The 22924-nt window shown below is 34.1% G+C and overlaps 1 protein-coding gene across 1 annotated transcript; it reads left to right on the forward strand.

Annotated features, from left to right (window-relative positions):
- Positions 1 to 208: 208 nt before the first annotated feature.
- Positions 209 to 22878, forward strand: LOC113496864 (tyrosine-protein kinase RYK-like; the record flags this gene model as incomplete). The annotated part of the gene is made up of 9 exons (XM_026876231.1): positions 209 to 405; positions 5162 to 5289; positions 6733 to 6848; positions 13317 to 13494; positions 17511 to 17673; positions 17877 to 18020; positions 19964 to 20123; positions 20447 to 20583; positions 21753 to 22878. Coding segments are annotated over 9 exons (1335 nt in total), but the record flags the coding sequence as incomplete, so codon positions are not given.
- Positions 22879 to 22924: the final 46 nt, after the last annotated feature.

The following is a 22924-nucleotide window of genomic DNA, read 5'->3' on the forward strand; positions in this document are numbered from 1 at the left end:
TGCAAGCACAGCTACATCTAGTTTTCGTAGTTACCGTGTATCTAAAATTTTTAACAGTTAAAAAAAACAGTTTCTTGTCAAACTGGCTCCAGTGTGTTTCCTCACCTGTAAGCCATAAATTAATTAATATATATACCCAGCATTATATGTGGTAAAGCATCCACTAACACAAACGCAAGCTACCTAATGTAAACACTCATATCACAATTCCCCCACAGGTCTATCAACAGTAGTAACACATAACGACACGGCGCGGCTCGCTGGCGACGCGTCACAAAACTCCGGGGGCGTGCTGTTTGCGGCGGGGGGGTGCGCCGCCGCTGCGCTCGCGCTGCTCACCGCCGCAGCCGCTGCGGGCACGCTGTACAAGAGAGGCAGTAAGGCGAGGCACCATGATTCCATACAGTAAGTTGATTAGAGATCATTGAAATGCGCATTTATACATACTTATGCAGTTGACTACCGCAACTTCTCGTGGCTAAGCTATAGAACACAGGCTAAGGTACGCTAGGCACAGTCGGTCCGTAATTGTTTGACCATTTTTATCGTAACGAGTTCCTCCGTGTTTCGGAAGGCACGTTAACTTGTGGGTGCCGGCTGTTGTTATATTCATCTTTGACAGCCATTACGGGTAGTCAGAAACTAGAAAGTCTGACCAGTCCGACTAAAGGGTGCTGTGTTGCCCAGGTAACAAGGTTGTAGAAGATAGGCAGTCGCTCCTTGTAAAACACTGGTACTTAGCTGAATCCGATCCTAAAATAGTTGGGAAAAGGCTAGTTAAGTTGTAGATAAAACATTGTTTTAAAGATTAATATTCGTTACATCTTAGCGTCTTACCTAATCGTATCTAACTATACTAGTACTAAATCAGAAAATTTTCAAGTTATGTAACATGAATTAATAATAGATTTTTAGCTGAAGTAAAAAGTAATTCCTTTTGCTCTATCATGTTATTGACTAGTATACAGTTATTACTTTTTTTCTCTATCTGCCCAACAGACCAGTATATGAATTAACTTATTGAAGAAAGTAATTTATTTGTATTCATATATCTTGTTTATGTAGACATCTTAACTTCTATTAAATTATAACAAATGTGCAAAAACGAGCCATTATTTGTTGAAAATTTATGAGAATCAACAACATTTTGGCGCCTGATTTGTATTTAGCAAAATATATAGCGGAGAAGTTTGACGTAAATTATCTTACTTCGGAACTTTGTTTAAGTTAATTTGTGAAGTTCCCAAATTATTATTATTTACTCCGCTTTGAGAAACGAAATAATTATTTAGAAATAATTCTGCTTCGATGCGCATTTTTCTATTATTTAAACAGAAAGTCGTAAAAACATAACAAATACTTGATATTGTTAAGTAACTATTAAATTAAATTGTGAACAAATTCTTGAAAGTTATTATAATTGTATAATTTCTCATGAAAGGTCCAATTCTTAAAAGAGGTATTTTTAGTTTGAGTGATCGATACGACGAAAGTTGAATATTAGCTCGATCTGCACATAAATGAAAATGTTTGAATTTACTTTGATGCTTTTTTATAAATGTAGAGATAATGATCTAATTATAAAAAATACATTGATTTATTTATTCGTCCATAAATTAAATCAGGTAAGCCTACATTTAATGTTAGTGATGGTTTTGCTAAAAAAATTCGACTAAACCACGGTTCAATAAAGATAATCCACTTTCATGCAATTTACCAATTTTTCGGGGCAAAAATAAAAATTAATAAAATGATACACAAAAAACCGTAGCACTAAGCGCTACGTTCGTAGCACTGGACAGTGATGTAGTACGGTTCAGCGACGCGTAGCACCGACCGCGTTGCGTAGCATAACGCTGGGTAGCGTGGCGTAGCTCAGATATATTGATGGCTATCTATTAATAGTGACTTTGTCTGATGGCAAAGTAGGCAGTAAGTTTGAAATATCGTTTCTCTCTTCAAGGACGTTGATAGCCTAACCTAAAAAATAGTACGATTATTAATAGTACGATAATTGTTTTTCCAGCCCTATTTGGCGTAATTTTGATGACCTCTACCGTTTATTTTGAAACAAAATAGTTCCTACTAGTCTATTACAAGTGATCTTATAAAAAATTCGTTTATTATATAAGCTAATCGAAATACTTATATCTGTTAAACTTAAATCACAACTTCGGAGGCACACTCATCACAATACGTGAATATAGACCTATACATAAAATATGACGTCAAAATTTGCAAACCTCAAGTTACAAGTTTATCAATACAGCCTAGTTTTATACAGGCATCAGCAATTTGTGTCCCTCACCTAATTTATACGAATTTCGTTCTAAGTTAAGAATTGAGGCCCCGAAATTCGCTACAATAGGCAAAGCTGGCACAAAGCATACAAAGGCGATACATTATGCATGCCATATAAACTGCTATAAATTAAGGAAAAACTAACCTAAGAAAATGTTCTGTAGGGGACGACCCTCTGTACTGCCCTAAGGGCTTTATAAATTTTTCAATAATGTACCAATTTCAACACAATATCAGGTTAGGTTGACCTTAAACGTGTTGGATGGTGCAATTTGTAAGCTTTTCAGTATATCAACGTGTTTGGTTCTTGAGTTTACAGTTTTCAGACTGGCGTATATGGGTAACTAGCTGTTGCCCGCGACTTCGTCCCCGTGGGTAGAAGATATAAGTTATGATTTATACCTGCCCTGTTTTTTATCACATTTTCCATTGTATCTTAGCTCCTATTAGTCGCAGCGTGATGGTTTATAGCCTAAAGCCTACCTCGATTAATGGTCTGTTCAACACAAAAAGAATTTTTCAATTTGGAACAGTAGTTCCTGAGATTAGCGCGTTCAAACAAACAAACTCTTCAGCTTTATATATTAGTAAGTATATAGATGTACTGTTTGATTTTTGTATTTCAATCTTGAATAATTGTGGTCCTATGTAATGTTTATCTAAAATTAAAGATCATTTACAGGAAAAAAATGTTTCTTTGTTATATACTATTCAGGGAATATAAAATTCTTTATTAAAATTGTAATTCTAATGCTAGTTCTGAGTCTGGATGTCTTCGTGCACGTGTCTTGAATGTTTATGAAAACCCTCAAGCTCAAGGATCAAATTATTTGGTGTAATTGTATAAAAAAAAATAACAAGACAAAATAAGATACAAATTTACTTTGACATCAGATTATCTGGTAATTGTAATTGTTTATTTACACATTTTCTGCCGATCCACATATCCTAACAAACATAATAATACCTTTAAATATACACGGTGATTTTTTCGCCGTCTTACAAAAGTAGCCCAGTTCATGTATCCGCCGTAAAATACCCCTAGGCGCGATTATTATTTTTTTATCATCAATTAAGATAGTACGTACGAAGAAAATTAAACAAGAGAAATCTGAAATATACTTTTAAAAATGATAAAAACGCCGCCCCTCACCATTGTTACAAGGCTCAAACCGCGCTCGCAACTGAGCTGTGTTTCTAAAAAACTACGAATTGCATCATAATATTGAATAAAAAAGGCATTTTTTTTTTTCAAATCTCATACATACCTATTTTTTTATCATAAACGTGTTCGTCATTGGATACATGAACTGGGCTGCTTTTGTAAGACGACTAATAAAACACGGTGAAACACCCAAAAATTACATCCAAATTACCTTTAAACTCAACTTGTACCACACCCCAAAAGCACACAGGGGGCAGCGACCCCGCCGTATGTGATGGATGATGTGGTTCAGAAGGTTTCATGATAGACAAGCAAAATGTTTTTATAGTTACTCGATACCGACTTTATCGACGAAACTTTATAGCGAATAGGAATTTATGTATTAACCCACGGTTTATACTCGTAACGTGTGATATCAGGCACTCCAGTTTGAATTTTATGGGCTTGTGAAAATTAACCGAAAATTTATATACTTACCTATATTATTAAAATAATGTTGTTTAGTTTTACTGAATCATTTATCGGCCTTTGAATATGAACGTTATAAAGAAATATTAAATAAAATAAGATATACATTTTTTGAATGCTCTAATGGTTAAAATACCTATATTTTCTATTATCTTTGCCGTCTTGGCAAAGAGGCTTGACTATTTGGAATAATTTTGATTTTGTAATATTTTTACACTTCACAGAAAATGCATAAAATTCAGCAAAATAATTGTTGTTTAAAGATTTTTAAAGATTAACTTTTCTATATATAAATACAGAACACTTTTACATTTTAATACGAGTGGAGCCGCGGGCAATACCTTGTTAGTGTTAACCTAGTTCCCGACAGTGTGACCGTTATACAGATGTTTATCTCGTAGTTACGTCAAACTGACAGCCGGTTCACGTGTTATCCGAATTATGTTAGTTCCGAGACATGCGTTTGAATTGTTTGGTGTTCAGTTTTGTTTCATGATGATTAGTTATTAGTTTATATTATATTTATATATAAAACGTAACAGAATTATAGGCATTGTAAGCCAAGGATATGTCGTGGTAGCTTTGCGGTTCTATGCCTGGATTTGTGTCCCACCGCAGGCAAAGTACGAATCTAACTTTTTCAAAGGTATATGTTTCTTTTTTAGTTATTGTGCAAGATACAACTGATGGACGGTAAAGGAAAACATGTAGAGGAAACTTGGATTCCAAGTGTTGGAATCGGAAATCGCCTACTCGAAATTAGTGAGAGTACCCTTACGAGGTGATCAATGCTCAAAACATTCCCTATACGGGGAGAGGCCTGTTCCCAGAAACGGGTCGTTTATAGACTGTATTCAAAGGTCATGTACCAAAATAAAAAGTTAAATTGGTTTATTTATGTACAGGCGTCCTTTCTATTCATTTTATCATTTCATTTCCACAAACCTTTTTACACTCTAAACTCATTTGTATGATAGAGCCATTTATTCAATCGATAATTTCATATGGTTAAAATAAAATATAGGCAAACCATTTTGTGCATTAGCAACTAAAAATGCACTAGAAAAAAAAGGAGTAAAAGGCTTTGAAAAAAGTCTAACAATTCTGAATTTCAAAATGTACCTAATGTTAGCGAGGTTTGAAAGCAGTTTTTTTTTGTATAATTTTTATTTTATTTGTTTGCCAGATGAGTTACATTATCCACTCTAACAAATACATTTGTTTCAGTACATCTTACACAACAGCGGCTTACGGGAGTCATCAGAACGTTCTACTTCGACTCGACACACTTGGACGACCGCCGAGTTCCACGGGATCATACGCCACTATTGCTAGCTTACACAAATTCCCTTTTGGTAAGTGCATCGGAACTTCAAATGAGATTATTGTTCAGTTTTCGTATAGACACAGATTTAATTGGGGATTTGTTATTTTAGTCTGGGATTTTGTACGTTTGTATTTTATCAAAATTCGTTTACGGGATTTATCTTTATAAAAACGTAATGTAATGAAATTGTGTGACGATAGTTCATACAGTTGCATATTATTAAATGATGTAACGGTTTACTCACGCGTATTTATCGGGGTAGCCCGACTAGTTTCGGACCCATCCGGTTGGGTTACCGTTACATCATTTAATAATGAATCATTCTCACGACAGTTACTATCAAAATACAGTTGCATATTGTTAATATTATCACCTTTTTTTTCACACACTTTTTCAATCAAATATTTTTGTCGTTCCTGTTCATTTCAATTTTAATTAATGTCAATTAAAAAAAATGATGTTTTAATAAGTTTTACAATTCTAAAAATGTGTTACGTTTGAAGACTTTAGGGGTGTACATAATTTCAAAGAAAAGTATTAGTATTTTTCACGAGAATTTTAGAATTCCCACGAATGCCATGAATATTCTAATTCATCTTTCCTTAATATTTATTTCATATCAAATGAGAAAACACACGGATTTCATGAAATTCCTTTACGTATGTACCTACTTAAGAATATTTTCTTAAGAATGTCGATCCTATTAAAGTTCTGGAAAATACGAGTACTTGCTAGTAAACGCTTATAAAATAAAATCTAAAAAGTTTTATATACAGTGGGAATTTAAACTCTTAATTAATGTTAATAAAGGTTATGTACGGTCAACCTTTTAACTGGTTGAACTCTTAGGCTAAACGTTGCCACCAATAAAAATAAACTGTACACATATTTATTTGAAGACAATTTGCGACTTAGTTTTTTTTATTGAAAATAGATTAATCAATAAACACCAATATCTATTCTTACATGTCTAGACTGACTATTATAATAATTGTCGGTTCGGTTCTGACTTATTTTTTTTAATATTTAACATTTAAAAGTAAATAGTTCTTAAGTTCAGCAGAGTATTGTATGTCTGACTTCCACAACGCCAACAAATACTTTATGAGCTTATATGTAAATTTTGGATTGCACGGATAGCCAAGTGGTAAAGGTCATCATGCCAAACCTATTGTGCTGGACATATCGCGGATCCACGTTTGAGCATTTGCGTGATCCACGAACGCTTGTTCTGAGTCTGGGTGTCTTTGAGTATGTGACTTGAATGTTTATGCCCCACGCAATACAAGGATAACACTCCTTAGTTCGTAAAACCATACTCCACATTTTCGATTGTCATTCGTTATTGGCCATGTAATCGATCATTATCGAGATCATAATTACCATCAGTTTGATTCCTCAGATTTCTCATTTAACACCAACCCCATATATCCCAGCTACTAAGTATTTATCAATGTACTTTGTCACACAGGTAGTCGCCGATCACCGTCGCCGTACGCCACAACACACATAGGCGAGCATGTGTACGCCAAGCCGGAGTCAAGAGTATCGTATTACGCCGCTTCGAACCTCACACATGTATCACAGGTAAGCTTGACAAAGTCATTAGTGACTATATATTATAACAGTGACAATAATGTATATAGAAGATCAATGATGTATAATTTACGTTTGTTGATGTTCATATGTTGAATATTTGAAGACGTCTGTGGACTAATCGCTATAAGAAAAGTGGAATGAGTAAAATCAGACATCGGTATGAAAATGTTGAAAATGGATTTAAAATATTGCACCTTCTCTGTTTATCTAAAGTACAATGTAGAGACAATAACACTCACTACTTTAGTTCGTTAGTTCACTGGGTTAATTATTGTAAGAGAAGTTTAAGATACTTGAAGTTTTAAAATTTAATCATAGAATAACATCTGAAAATGAGGCAAAGGATGTGAATGTATGCGGATTAGTGTGACCAATAATTAATCAATGATAAAATATGTAAAACATTATTATTCGTATTTTAAAAACCTTTCAAAAACACCAATTTGGGTTAAAACTAAATACAATCCGTATGTTCAACATTATACTCCAAAGCTTCGATAGCGACACCGCGCGTTTCAAATTTTCAATCATCTATTGATAAAACATAATGTGAAACTCGATAGTAGTGTGAAAATTAACAATCAACTAATTGAATCCGCCTAATTATTGAATTTAAAATGTTAATTCACGTGTGGCTCGGGAAATAAACCGCAGCAGTCATTAGATAACTCAAATAGAGTTACCGTTTGTTGTTGCCCACAAATATACTAGACTGGAATAAATTATTTAATTTATGGAGATGAATAATGTACTCGTAGTACGGTAGAGCAATACTTGGGATTTTTTTTTAGAAACTATAACCGGTCCCAAAAATGTTTTGCCATTGAAATGAGTTAAAAAGGGCTTTAAAAATTTGGCTATCAAAAATAAATGTTCAATTCTTAGACCTACCCCAATACGCATAAAAAAATTCACAAGCATCGGTCGAGCCATTTCAGAGGTATTCAATTACGTACACCGTGACACGAGAATTTTATATATTCGGTTCGTAATAAACAGTTATCTTAAACGTGCATAAACAAATATAATTATATTAAAAAAAATACTAAACTACGAAAGAAGAGTTTTAAGTTCCCGCAGTCAAACCGTGTAAACGGTTTTGCGGGGCATGCCATTTAGTAATGTAATGTAATATGAAAGAAATAAAGACTTTGAATTGAATTGAATTGAAGTTAATAACTACAATCAAGAAATGGAAACAAAGACGAGATATCATTAAAAATATAATTATATGAAACTAACCATACATAAATTACACAATAGAAAAGCAAAACAAATACTCAGTAGCTTTGCTTAGATCCTTACTGATAATCATAGTTTAGGAAAACAAAACAACCGCAACCTTGTCAATATCCCTTGCCAATGAAATACAGGAGAATTAACAAGCCAAAGATATTTATCGTTATGCTCTTTGGTAAATTGCGCGCGTATTAGCCATCGCAACCACAATGGCGTTATTTTGCCGATAATGTTGCCCATTTGGCATCATTGTACGGTTAGTGGGAACATTGTGGCATCGATGTGGTCATTGCGTTCTCAATTTTCCATCATCTGAAATTATGGACAACAGGAACTGACTGTTAATACAGTGCCTTATCAGACTTAAACTTTACAATAATTTACTAACGGGTAATTAATTTATCCATATTGTAAGACTGGTTTCGGAGCCAATCTGATTTTTTTTAAATCATGTGCTGTCGTATCAGCTAGGTTACCAATGACGTCTGTGAAGTGAGTCTTATTTGCATATTTGTATCTTTCTCTACGTATAACTGGTTTTAATGGAAGTTGACGTATGGTAATCTCGTATTAAGGAGAAATAAAGATCCGATATCTACTCGTATAGTGCTGCGGGTAAACGTTAGTAACACGAACATTATGAGGCCCATCACATCTATTTGATATCCATGATACATTGAAGCTCACACCTAGAATAATTTCCAAGTTTACTGTTTTAGGCAACGATTTGGGGATCTTATAATAAGAGGTAGGTAGAAAAGAGTAGTTAAGTGACAGTAGCAATAGTTCTATAATTGTTACTCAACATGTACATATTTCACTATACTTTTATCGCAAAATATGAAGCTTAGGCAAAAAAATAGTTATCCACTATCCATAATAAACAATGAACACCACCATCTTTGTCATAACGAGTTCCTCCGTGTTTCGGAAGGCACGTTAAAATGTGGGTCCCAGCTGTTATGCCTATATCTTTGACAGTCGTTACAGTTAGTCAGAAGCTTGAAAAGTCTGACAACCAGTCTAACCAAGGAGTATCGTGTTGCCCTGGTAACTGGGTTGAGGAGGTCATATAGGCAGTCGCTCCTTGTAAAACACTGGTACTTAGCTGAAACCGGTTGGACTGGTAGCCGACCCCAACATAGTTGGGAAAAGGCTAGGCCGATGATGATATCCATAATAAACAATTAGTTAAAAGCAAAACTAGCATGCCTAAATTCTATTAACTTGTATTCTATTTTCAGAACACTGACCTACTAAATACAGTTACTCTAAATTCATTGGATAATGAATTAGCTTCCGTCGGAATTTTAAATTTACTGTCAGACTCTCAGGTGGTATTTGAAAACTAAATTGAATAAAGCATAAAATAAATTTAGTTCAAAAGTTTGGTCATAATTATCTTCTTTAATAACCCAAAGTGTTATGGTTGTGTACCTAAAACGCAAAAACAGAACTCTATTAATAAGGCACCTTTGACTGTCCGTTTGTCCGTTACTTTGATGTGTCTCATTGTCCGTGCAATATGGTCGTTAAATTTTATTGATAGCCAATTTTGTTCAAAAATTCCTTTTGTTCTATTTGTCCAGAAACCTCAGCTTCGCGAATATGTTTCACAGTTGTTTAGTTTTCGCTACATATTTCAGTTATCACATTATACTACTGAATATTATCATATATCTATTACTTGGACACAGCTGTAGTCTATATTGAATAAACTATTCACCGCGTAGCAAACTTCTCTGCATCCAGTACTTAGTGGTCCGCAAATTATTCATATACCGCAAAATGTTAAGTTTAGTATGTTTGTATACTATTCCTTGCCACTCTGTTTTACGATAGGCGACTGATTTTGGCCATTGTGATATTGTGCCTGGATTGTCCTATTGAGAGCATCGCTGCTGTGTTTTCTGGTGACTGGCAATCAATTTGTGTATTTTTTTAGGTTACTAGTTATTCGACACATAGCAACCATCAATAGGTACACATAGAAGGTACTTGATTCCAATACATAACTTGTTAAAGTTCGCCCTAACCCCTTACACCTCGCCACTAAATTCAGTCGCTCTCACAGATAAATTAACCCGCATTACGAGGTACCACTTGATCTTTGCCTGAACAACCCCGCAAACACTTTAATGGCACCATACGTCGTAGGTAACCGAGTGTGGAATTAATTGTGGATGAGAAAACCGTCTTTTTCCTAAGATCTTACTTCAGACGAACGAGTAATTTATTTTGAGGTAAGTCGAGAAATTACGTCACTATTCGGGATTCGATTAAAATGCCTAGGATAGCGTTACGTCAGTTGTCGCTTCTCGGAATTATATAGTGTCTACTTACGATTTTAATTAATTCTCTAATTTACGATTTCGACGAATTCCTTATTAAAAATATTTGTTGAATTTGTGTGAAACGTTTTCAAGAATTATTATTTTAATTGTACATTTTTGTAGAGAGTATATTTAATAGGGATCTTGACTTTTTAATAAACGTATTTACGAGTAGGTATTCAAAATTCAACGCTCTCAATAAATAATGCTTTACAGTTATTTTTTTACTACTCAAGCACTTACATTTAAATTATTGTACTACACTCTTATACACAGGAAATAAGATAACAGATATTGCTGACTAGCTGTTGGGTGCGACTTTGTCGCTACGTAAAGATGTACTCGTAAGTTAGGATTGTCTCCCGTTTTTGTTACATGTTTAATTACTGCTCTACTCCTATTAATCATAGCGTGATGGTATGAATTAATAAGCCGTCCTCTATATTCAATAATAATATTTTTCGCTCGATTAGCTCGTTCAAACAAACAGACTAGCTTCATTATGAAAAAAAATATTATACGTAAAGCCAGCGTTGTTCCATAAATTAACACAATTAATGAATCTCCTCGTATCGTAAGAACCTCAAAGCAAGTCCCTCGCTAAGATATTTGTCAGTCCTTCATTACACTGCATCACAAGGGTGAGAGAATTGTGCATAAAATGAGCCCTTTACCTCATTAAGAATCCAATTTAAGACGAGTTACTCGTCTCCCCTGCAGGTGATACAAACGTAATGCAATTAGCGCTCTTCTAAGGCAAGTATTGGAAGTGGATGTAGAGATGCTGGATGAGACCGTTTGTGAATAATTTTCAGACGATAAATGTGAAATAAAATTTATTTCAATATTAATGGCTCTCTTTTTTTCTTTTCGAAAGTTAACATGTTAACTGAAGGTTTCAAATTGATTGCTTTTGAATTCATCTATTTTAAGGTGTATCTTTCTATACCTCAAGGCTTATTTCAATTGTAGTATGCAAAATTACCGCCTAAACCAGAATATGTGGCACAGATGACATACTGAGCTGGAAACAGACTGGTTTAATACAAGAAAGTTTCCTGCAGTGAAAATTGCTGCTTTTTTTTAGTCGAAGTACATGATCTATTTTGATAAAACTTAGGATACACTTAATATGCCATAAAATACGGATGAAACTGGGTTAAAACAATAAAATTTAAAACTTTTTTACAGGATTTTAGCCCCAATACCGAATTTATTTACGTATAAGTACAGCGGCTTATTTACTATAAAATCAAGACAGAAAATAATTATTTGTCCCCGTACTAACTCTTGCCCAAACTAGAATTAAAACGCTATTTGTGAAGCTCTCAAACACAACAAGCGAACAAAATTTTCAAAATACAATTTCAGATTAAAACTACCTAGTAATTATTCAAAACTATCAAAGAACAATATAACACAAAACTATCACCTCCGTGATCGAGTGGTGTACGCAGCGGTTTCAAGGTGTCACTAGCTCTGAGGTCCCGGATTCGATCCCCGGTCGGGTCAATGTAAAAATAACTCTGGGTGTTTGTGGTACCTTCGTTGCATCTGAATTCCATAACACAGGTGCTTTAGCAACTTATGTACTTTGGGTTCAGAACAATGTATGTGATGTTGTCCGCATTTATTTATTTATCACCAAATCTGAGTAGTTGTCTCTTCCAGATCAACATAACTCCTTTCATTATTGGTCTTGGCATAGTACCGAGTTTTTAATTTGCAATCCCCCTTTGTCCGGAAATTTATCGCGCCGTTGAAGGTCTTTGGAAGGAAATATGAATTAGTGTCTTCAGTGAGAGGGATCGCTAATGAACGGAGGTGTAAATAAGAAGTTCCTTATTAAAAGAGACGGGTTTTGATACAAAGCCGGCGAAATTATACTTCGAGTTTGAGTGCTTGTTGTTCAGTGCTAATTTGGATTTTGTTTGGCAAGTCAAAACTTTGAGGCAAGATGCTGATGTTATGTGCGAAAAAAGTTAGGTTTTGAACAAGAATTGTTAAAGAGCAGGAATTCATGATTAATTATTAATCTCTGACACGATCTAGAAAACTTTTGCGTACCCCCATATAAATCTGATCTCGATTTCTTGACATTTTTTTCTCACAATATCTGTTTTTTTTATATTCTTATTCTAAATTATCAAACTTTTCCAAAATTCAATATAATTATCATTGATATGTCAAAAATAAAGTCCTTGAAATATCTCCATTTTCAAAACTATTCTCTATAACTAAACTTTAGCTTTCTACCCTTTCAAATCCCTTCATTGCTAAAACATATCAATTACTCAAACAAGCATTTCTAAATATCTCTCACCTGATGCTATTTACTCGAAAAATAAACATTTAGAAGCTCGACAGACTCCCTCATTAAACTTTACATATTCATCTAGACAGAATATCAAAGTACTGTGAAAATCGTTTCTCTACAACACCTAAAACGAGGCAACGTCTGAAATTCGATTAAGGATATCGTTGGACGTCGTCCGGCGATGCAATTATGTGCGCACCTGACTCTAACTAAGGACTGGTGTTTGGCTGGAAGCGATGTGCAACTTTGTAGATCTTGTTAAAATAGCTGACGCTTTTATATTTCTATATTGAATTTTGTGATCTGTGGTACGTGTCTCTAATGACGTTGGAAAGTCGCAATCCAGTTTGTCTCGTGATTCGTCATGAAAATGAAAATTTTATATATGTCAGGAGTACTATTTTCGTGGAAACTAATCAGTTTGTTCCGTTATTTTTTATTTAAATCTGATTGACAAAACTATACATTTGTCAATTCGTAAATTTATCAAAATTGACTTTCACATAACTCACCCAAAATATGATAAAAAAATGTGTTGAACAAAACTGACCACCCCATTTCTTTCAGCAAACTCTACCTAAAGACCGCATCACCGACCCCGCAGAACAGCTACGCTTGCTGACGACTCCTCGCTCCAACATTCGGCTGGAGATCTTAGTACACGAGGGGACCTTTGGAAGAGTCTACAAAGGAGTCTTTAAAAGAGGAGAAACGTATGAAGAAGTTGTGGTGAAGACTGTTTCAGGTTGGTCATTGTTTATTCTTATTAACATGTCCCTGTATTATGAGATTTCAACGTTGAATCTTTACCGTTGTAAAAGAGAGACGCCGCTAGGTACAATGTAGAACGCTCTCTCGCTCAACATTGTACCTAGCGGATACTTATAGATTATGAGCATATTATGGCATCAATAGATTGTAATTTCTTTTGAATCTAAAAAAATAGGTCAGTTCCAGACGAGATAGTACATAAAAAAATATTTGAATTAATTGTAATTATCTTAAACATACAGTTAAATATTATTCTAAAGTAGAGCATGCATAAACAAATATTTTTCCAAATTTATTCCAAGCGAATAAAGAGTTCCATATTATTGTTTTAAAACTAGAAACTCTCTGGATATTTCTGGAGCAGAGAGCTGTAAAACTTTTATGTATGTAAATTACAGTTTTGCAATTCTGCTATCTGTCTTCCGAGGAATATCAAAACTGCTTCAAAACCCACATGAGCAAAGTTTATATTTACAGTTTTTGAGACCTCAAAAATACAAAAAAACATATTATTTTCTTTTACGTTGCGGCTTTAGAATAAAAACACCATCGATATAGCAGTTGGTGTAAAATAATCAAGTATTCTGTACTATTTGCTCCGGGTAAGCAACATTTTTGATTATTGGATTAACAATGCTCATGAAAACTGTGCAGTTCGCAGCTTCTTCCAATTTTAAAGGATTTTTGGTAGACGTTTTCACAATTGGAAAAACGCTCTAACCAAGACTTTTAAACGAACTGCGCTAACTTAATTTTGTTCAGTTGTACAGACTTACGGGTAGTAATTGAAAATAATATTATGTGGAATATTGTTGTGCGACAGAGTTTAATAAGGTATCGATGTTCAGTTTCTTAATGAACAACAATTTTTTTAAACAGTCCTATCAACAAAATGTCTTTTAAAATCGTGTTTTTTCACACTGATTAAGATTAATCTATTCAAAATTGGCACCGATTCTGTTTATGTACCTTAACGTGTTGGACAGATAAAATCAGAAAATTGCATCAAAAATTTGCTGCACGTACTACAGAAAATTGGTTCGTCATATACTTAATACTTTTACAAGCTATTCCAAGCTGACTAGATTGCTTTTGATCTCATATCAGTAAATAGCTCCGATATTATCAGAAGCATAAGGGATTGTAGAAGAGAACCTGCTCTCCTTTCTTTAAAAAACCTAAAAACAACAACGGTTATCCAAACTACTCTCGTGTATCAACCTACAATTTTGCAAGCCAGTTTGAGGCTGTAATGATCAAGTACATGGTGTGAATTATTATAATAATACTTTGTACTGAACCTCTTTTTTACAAGTTGCTGCTGTCTTGAAACTATTTGTGTATGAAAATTATAGTTTTCTTTTGCATATTTTTGAGTGAAAGCTAGCTTTCGCGCATGGCGCTCCCGTGGATATAGGCTATGGAGTTTGAGGGAAAAAAAGTATCCCACCAAAAACATTAAATGTAAAAAAATGCCAAGTCTCTCGATGCAGTCTTTCCATCGTAAAAAGTTTTGAGATCTCATAGAAGCCAAGTCCTATTCAAAATATTTTGTAGTTATAAATCAACATTTAGTAATTGTATCAATAGTTTTCTTTATATTATAATTATAGTGACTTGGCAATGAGCACAAGAAGAAACAAATAAAACGGCATATTTGTAGGAGTTGAAAGTTACACACACCGCATGCGTAAACATTAATATCACAAAATTAATTTTCTTTTGGTTTATCCGTGTCGTCCCAACCGAATTTCGGCAACGGCAGTCAGTCTTAGTGTACTCTCGATTCATTTACTTTCATAAAGCGATGGCCCGTAAGGTATTCTTAATTATTGTATTGGAGCATGTAGTCGGTAGTGACCATCATGATTCACACATAACAAATAATCTGATCACTGGTCTCGTCAGTAACATTTGCACATAATTCCAGGCATCAAGCAGCTTTTAATTTGTGCTCATTGCCAAGTCACTATAATTATAATATAAAGAAAACTATTGATACAATTACTAAATGTTGATTTATAACTACAAAATATTTTGAATAGGACTTGGCTTCTATGAGATCTCAAAACTTTTTACGATGGAAAGACTGCATCGAGAGACTTGGCATTTTTTTACATTTAATGTTTTTGGTGGGATCTCATTTATTTTTTGTAAGTGTATTTCTTTCTTTTTTTTTAGGTGTCATAATTTCTAGGACTTCAGCTACTGCTTTGCTTAGAACCCATTCTCTATCTCTATCTCTTTTGTTTCTTCTCTGAGACTTCGTTACTTCTAATGTAAAGTGTAAACAAGCTTAAACTTATATATATATGCATATATATATCTACTAACTTACAAACTATAGCTAAACTAAACTAAATAACACGTAAAGTTCTCCGAATATCAATTATCACTACAATATTTTTTAGTTTCGAAATGGTTTTTCATAGACAGGTGGCGCTATCAAATGAAAATTATCGAATTATTCTGAAGTACTACTTAGACTGCGCTTTGTAACGAAACCATAGCGCGATTCAGACACGTACAACGCCATCTATCGAGCGCGCATACAATATTTATCGCAATACAATGGAGTTTTAGCTTTATTAATTTAATGAATTATGAATTTTATGTATTAATTTGTATTAATGATAGTCTGTGTATTACATTTATATTATTCTTTTCTATTCTATGTATGTATTCATCCAATTGAATAGGTACTTAAACAACGAACAAAGTTAACAATGCAGTCAAAATCCATACATAATGTTCTTGCCAAACCGCAAATATAAAATTGTTTTCTATGGCATATTATTTTTTAATGTTTTTATAATTTTTCCTTTATATGTGGCTAAGGACCTATCTTGGTGCAAAATTTGAAGTTTCTAAGTCTGCTAGAAGTACCTTAGATTTTTGATGATCTGTCAGTGAGTCAGTGAGTGACAAAATGGTGTAACTTTGATCGACCGTAACTCCTAAACCATTAATTCAATTGGCATGTAATTTCGAACTTAAGCTTGTTCTAATGCCTACTATTATTCCCCGAAAAGCTAAACTCCTAGCTTTGTCCACGTCGAAGATACAGGGGGGGCGAAACAGCCGCGAATCGCTTCGAGAAAAGATGGTACGGCCGTGCCCGTTTTGCTCGAGACTTGGCAGGGGCACTGCCGTGCCCTCAGATTAAATAATTTCTACGCTTTGTAACTGTCTATTAGTAATTGTAGCTATTATCAACGAACAATCTTTAAGGTTTTATAATAACTATCGTGAGACTGATTCATTATTAAATGATGTAACGGTTTACTCACGCGTATTTATCGGTTCGACTCGCGATCCCGCCGCGTCAGCCCATGATTAAGGACTCCGGTCGGGCCCGAAACTAGTCGGGCACCCCCGATAAATACGCGTGAGTAAACCTTTACATAATTTAATAATCATTATAGTTGCGTATTTTTCGCTATAGTGATAATTGTTGTAAGTGTAGAGAATACGAAGGTAATTTACGAAGATTTTTATTCCATAAATTGTATCCAGTAGTGATCCTTACATTTTATTGGCGTAATGCCTAAGTGCTTGTTTCTGAGCAAAGCGTTACATACTCTGGAAATGGGCAATTATTTTATACTGGATTTATTTATTGTGCTGAACAGAAATTGGTTAGGTTACATTATAAAAAACTGTTATTTCTTGCAGATTATTTCACATTTAAGTTTTTTTACTTTTCTGTATCTTATTTCTTTTCAAAGATTGGCAAGGACAAGGACATTAACCAAATGTTACGGAATTAAATTCTATATAACACATCTAAGTTTTACGAGTGGACAAGTTAAAAACAAAGATAATAAATGTAAAATGTGTGTGTAATGTAAATAGAGGGAGAGTGCCGTTGTTTACGAAAAAAAATATTCTCCGTTTACTATTATACCTATTTTTATTTATTTGAATTATTATGAAAATTGTACACCTATAATGTAGAGTACCAAATTTTAACATTATTGTGACTCCTAGATGCTGCATCAGCGATGCAGGCAGCGTTGCTTGTGGCAGAAGGACTCAGGCTATATGGTTTGGTGCACAATAACGTGCTGACTCCTATGGCCGCCTGCGCTGAAGAAGCGAGGAAACCACTCCTCGTTTACTGCTGTCCTTCACATGCTTCGAATCTGAAAAGGTATTATCCCAATTAATCATACGTCCCACTTAGTAGCTGGTAATACCTAAAATGACATCATTTTCAGCCAAAAACATCGGTTTTATCTTTTTGGAACGCCCTTGCTAAACAGGGAATATCATATTATAAAATGAGAATCAAAAGGTACTTAAATAGCCATTTCAAGATACTGCGGTTCGGATGTAATTTATCCTTTTTATCAGGTTCCTAACATCATGTCGACTGGGCCACCAAGCGGCCCCAGCGACGAGAGACCTTGTAGACTTGGGGGCTCAAGTGGCGTGCGGCCTCGCATACTTGCATGTACAGAGGCTGATACACGCTGATGTTGCTGCTAGGAATTGTGTGTAAGTATACATTTACATGTATTTTCTATGTTACTAACTGTTGGAGCTACTAATCGAAAATATAAAAGCTGCAGGAATCGGGATAAAAACTATCCTACATGTTAATCCTGATTATAAACTATCTGTGTACCAAGTTTTGTTTAAATCCGTTCAGTGATTTTTGCGTGAAAGAGGAACAAACATGCAAACGTTCGTATTTATAATATTAGTGGTGAAAATACTGTACTTCAAGTATTTTCACGGTAGGTTAGGGTTGACCACCATCTACCAAGTTACGACGTTACTGCTTCTAACTTGGTACAGGGTCATGATTGATGTTGGATTAGAACAAAGCAGCTATAGGTTTAACGTATCTCTATTTGTATAACATTTTGTTTTTGTCTTATGGCCTTGAAAAAATTATGGCCCTTCAAACTAAGGCTTTATTTAAATAAATAAATAACTTTTATCCCAAAACTGGAAGTGTAACTAAAAGTAGATCATTACTTCGATTTTTACATATAAACTCTAAAATATATTCCGCAACATAATTTCAATATTTTTAAGTAAAGCAAGATATTCGGTCGGAGTAAATATGCGCACTTCCATAAATCCTTGAACCCATTAGCAATGCAGTGGGATATATGCGCTCTCCTTGAGCGCACTTACAGTACTGAGCTAAGCTAACCGAGACTGGGTTTAAGTTGAGAAGGAACTTTTATTTCGTATACGATCTAAATAAATTAAAATGTTCCATAAAATGTAGCTATAAAGTGTGTTTATCAAAGTTAGTTCATAATTTTATTCTGCGCTTGTGAATAAAAATGGAAGTACCACTTTCTTCGTAATAATCAATTGAATCTAAAAACAAATCTTTTTATCTTACAGTAAGTTTTTATTTCACCAATATTTATACGGAAATATCGACTCTTGATTGTCGTACCCAAAACGTAAAAATGGATATGTTGTTTCTGATCAACCGACCAACCTCCACCCCACGTCTCTCCGTCCACCATCAGATTATATTTCATTATAGAACTGCGAGGTTCCGCTTGGTCCCGTTGGATGCAGGTGGCAATTAACCGATCGCGCTGGAGAAATTATGGAGAGGCCTATATCCAGCAGTGGACTGCTATAGGCTGTGATGATGATAAATAGAACTGCGACAGCTCAAATATATATATGTATTTTTTTTAATACAGACCAAGCTTAATCAACTATTTTTTAACATCTAAACATATGAGTACGTAAATGTTTTTTTTTTTAGCCTAATATAAATACTTTCTGCAAAATAATAGAAAAAAATATTTTTTTACATAAAAAAAATATGATAACGAACTAAATAAATTCCAGCTATTATGTAGCATGAAATATTACATTGAGCCTGACACTTCCAAGTAAAACTCGGTATCTTGTAATCCCTATTTTCACAGATACCAAGTTTTACTTCCCAACTTCTGTAGAGTCCCCAGTAATTATATTCATGGAGTTCTTTGAAAAAATAAATTATAATGTAACCCATTTTGAAGTAGGTCGCAGATGATATTATGTTTTTGAGTTATAAATGTGATGTAATATATGTGCTAATCCAGGGAATTTCGAGCATAAAGGGGTTTTCGGATTAGTATGAGTAGATTTCTATCATCAATGGTTGCGATTTGTTAGTTTACATGAACGCGTTAATCTCAGGAACTACTGGCCCTAATTCAAAAAATATTTCAGTTTTAGATAATCCGTTTATTGAGGAATCTATAGGGCATAATACTTTTACGTCATAATTAATAGGAGTAGAGCAGTAATTAAATATCTTAAAAATCAGGGAGAAGTTGTGTGTACTCTAAAACGATTAATACCATTAAAAAAAATCCTTATTTGAATCTTCATAGCCACGTAGCAATATAGTGATAAGCCGACAGTAATAATGTCAAAGTTACAAACTTATCAAAACCTTTTTTGTCGTCTAGGGTTGATGAGAAACTAAGGCTGAAGGTGACTGACAACGGGTTGTCGCGGGATCTCTTCCCCGATGACTACCACTGTTTGGGAGACAACGAAAACAGACCAGTGAAGTGGATGGCACCGGAGACACTGTTGCAGAACCAGTATAATACAGCTTCTGATGTGGTAAGACTGTTTTTGAAACTACAAGGTTCAAAAATACAGAAAAAAAGTCAGTCAAGTTTTCGAGTCACTACGTTAAGTTCAATATTGTAACGTAGTCACTCGAAAACAATATAATAATGTTGGTATTGCACTGTTCATAGGTTTGATAGCATATTTAGCAACAATTTACTTAAAGAAACATGGAAGTGCTGAAAAAATGTGTATAAAAAATCAATTATAGATTATGATTTGTTTTTCAAAGATTAGATAAGATTGTTTTGAAATACGATTTTCATCAGAGCAATCTGATAACATATTGAACTTCACTTGTTTCTTTTACTTAGTGGTCATTAGGAATAACGCTGTGGGAGTTAGCGACTCTCGGAGCTTCGCCTTTGGCCGAACTCGACGCGGCGGACGTCGGCGCTTTTCTAAGTGGAGGCTACCGACCTTCACAACCTCACAACTGTCCTGATGAACTGTAAGTAATAAACTAATTGGATTAGGTCAGTTTGTAGGGAACCAACTATATCCAGGATCAGTATTTTTGGCAAGAATTAGGAGTCTTTATAGATGCCTGCCTCTTCAAACTATAACTACCATCCTAATGCCTCGTTCCGGTTCTTTATTCCTACAGATTTGAAAGCCGTTACAGGTAGTCAGAAGATTGAATTTCTGACAACCAGTCTAACCAAGAGATGATGACCTTAAGTGGAACAGTCTTTCTTTATGAGCTGGATAAAATTTATCTGGAAACCAAATTACTAAATTAATTTCTATTGAAGTGATTTTATAATTAAAGTTTGTTTCTTTCAATTAAAGTTTCAATTAAAAAAAAACTTTTTGACATAAGATAAAATATTGTTTTGCGATTTTTTTATGAAAACCATGGTTATAAGTACAAAACAAAAATGTCAAATCAGAAGATACACCTTCATAGCTAAAAATTAATAAAATGTCCACATACTTTCAGACCCAGATCTTTTATTGAATACCTTCTATCTAACAGTGCAGAAAGTAGCAATAGTATAAATGTTTGCACCGATTTAAAATTTCAATCAGATTTGAAAGTGCCGCTGAAAAGTGTCAACTCTGAAAGTCTTGAAAAGAAAATGCAATTTACTAAAAGACTTTCATTGCTTGAGAATGTTTTTTAGAATTGACAAAGACTTTGCTTAGAGTTTCAGTTTCGAAAAGAATAGTTGGAAAAGTGTCTTGAATTTTAGCTTCAATATTATCTAGTCCGCTGCTGTTTTTAGTGCTAAAACTTTGGTAGCATTTTAGCAGAATTTTAGGTTCATCTAGTTTAGAATTTTACCTTGTTCCAAAGGGATTTCGCAAATTGAACGTGGGATTATTGTGATAGCTATAATTATGTTTTAGTTCTTCAAATTTATTACTTTCTAAAAAAGTTCTTCCAAGCGCCACCGGTTTATCATTTGCAAGAACATTATTTATTAGAGTAGACAGTTTATGTACATAAGTAGTTATATTCATTACTATTAATTCTCTACTTCAATTTCTACCTACAAAACCACCTCTCTTTAAGTAACACTTATGGTAGCTCTTGTATGCTCTGTACAGTTAAGGCTGTACATGAAGCAAATAAATAAGGAGAGACAAAAATATGAGGTAATTTTTTTTGTACAGGTACGGTCTAATGTCATGGTGTTGGACGCTAGCGCCTTTAGCTCGACCGACGGCACCACAGCTTCTAGCCGCCCTTCACGACTTCAGGCAAGCTCTCAGCACTTACATCTAAATATAATACTACCTACTTCTCATACTAATCATATAACCGGTTTCTGAAAGGCCGATCAAAGTTGCAAACAAAAAAGGTTTTTTTTAAGTAGGTCGTATATGTCGGTGCCATCTAACCTACATACTACATCATCTAAGCGGTTTCTTTATTATTTATGAAATATGAACGTTCGTCTTGTAGTATTATTTAAGTAGGTATTTATGTCGAGAACGTTGTCCAATATCTCTCCTATAAGCTTTTTAATGCAAACCAAACGCAGGGGTTTCATCATGCCCGTAATGAACATCATTCCTAGTTTAAGAGCCCATTGAAAGTACTATAGTCCTAATGTGACTAGTATAATATTATTATTGTATCACTACTATTTCCATATTTCAAATTTGACCAGCCTTACAGAAACCAGGTTATAACCTTAACTCGTCAATTTCTACAAAATTCTTGGCACTATACTTTCCGTTTTCTTCAATACCAAAGTGCCTGCCAAAGTATCAAAATTAATCGCTTATTTAATTTAGGATATATTTAATTTATATAAAATCATATATTTTGATCCCAATATGTTGTTTTTCCAAATACATAGGTTAAATAACATATTTTCGGTCATAAACTTAATTATATCCGAGTCATTGAAATCACATTAATTATTACGATTATAAAGTTAAAAACAAGTACCGCACATACTTTTTTAGGAATTGAGGTAAAATGTATATTTTCAGTAAAAATAAAAAGTGATATATTTAACTATTAAGTCACAATTTCTAAGGGATTTTGGAATGCTAGATGAATGTACTAATTAATGAAATACCAAAATAATTGAGTCTATGTATAACTTAGTAGCACAAAATAAGTGGATGTTACGAAAGAAATAAAAATGTACAGTTAATTCTATCGGGTATCCTCTTGTTAAGGGGAATAAGATTATTTACATAATTAGGCGTTTAACGGTAACATACATAGGACAACGTACAGTCAGCACCAAAAGACGATTGAAGAAATTGCCTACACATAATCAGAGAAAAAAGAAACTACATTCTAATTACCTTGTAAATTAACTACTTCT

This window comes from Trichoplusia ni, chromosome 8 (genome assembly GCF_003590095.1).
Source record: "Trichoplusia ni isolate ovarian cell line Hi5 chromosome 8, tn1, whole genome shotgun sequence".
Classification (NCBI taxonomy): Eukaryota; Metazoa; Arthropoda; class Insecta; order Lepidoptera; family Noctuidae; genus Trichoplusia; species Trichoplusia ni.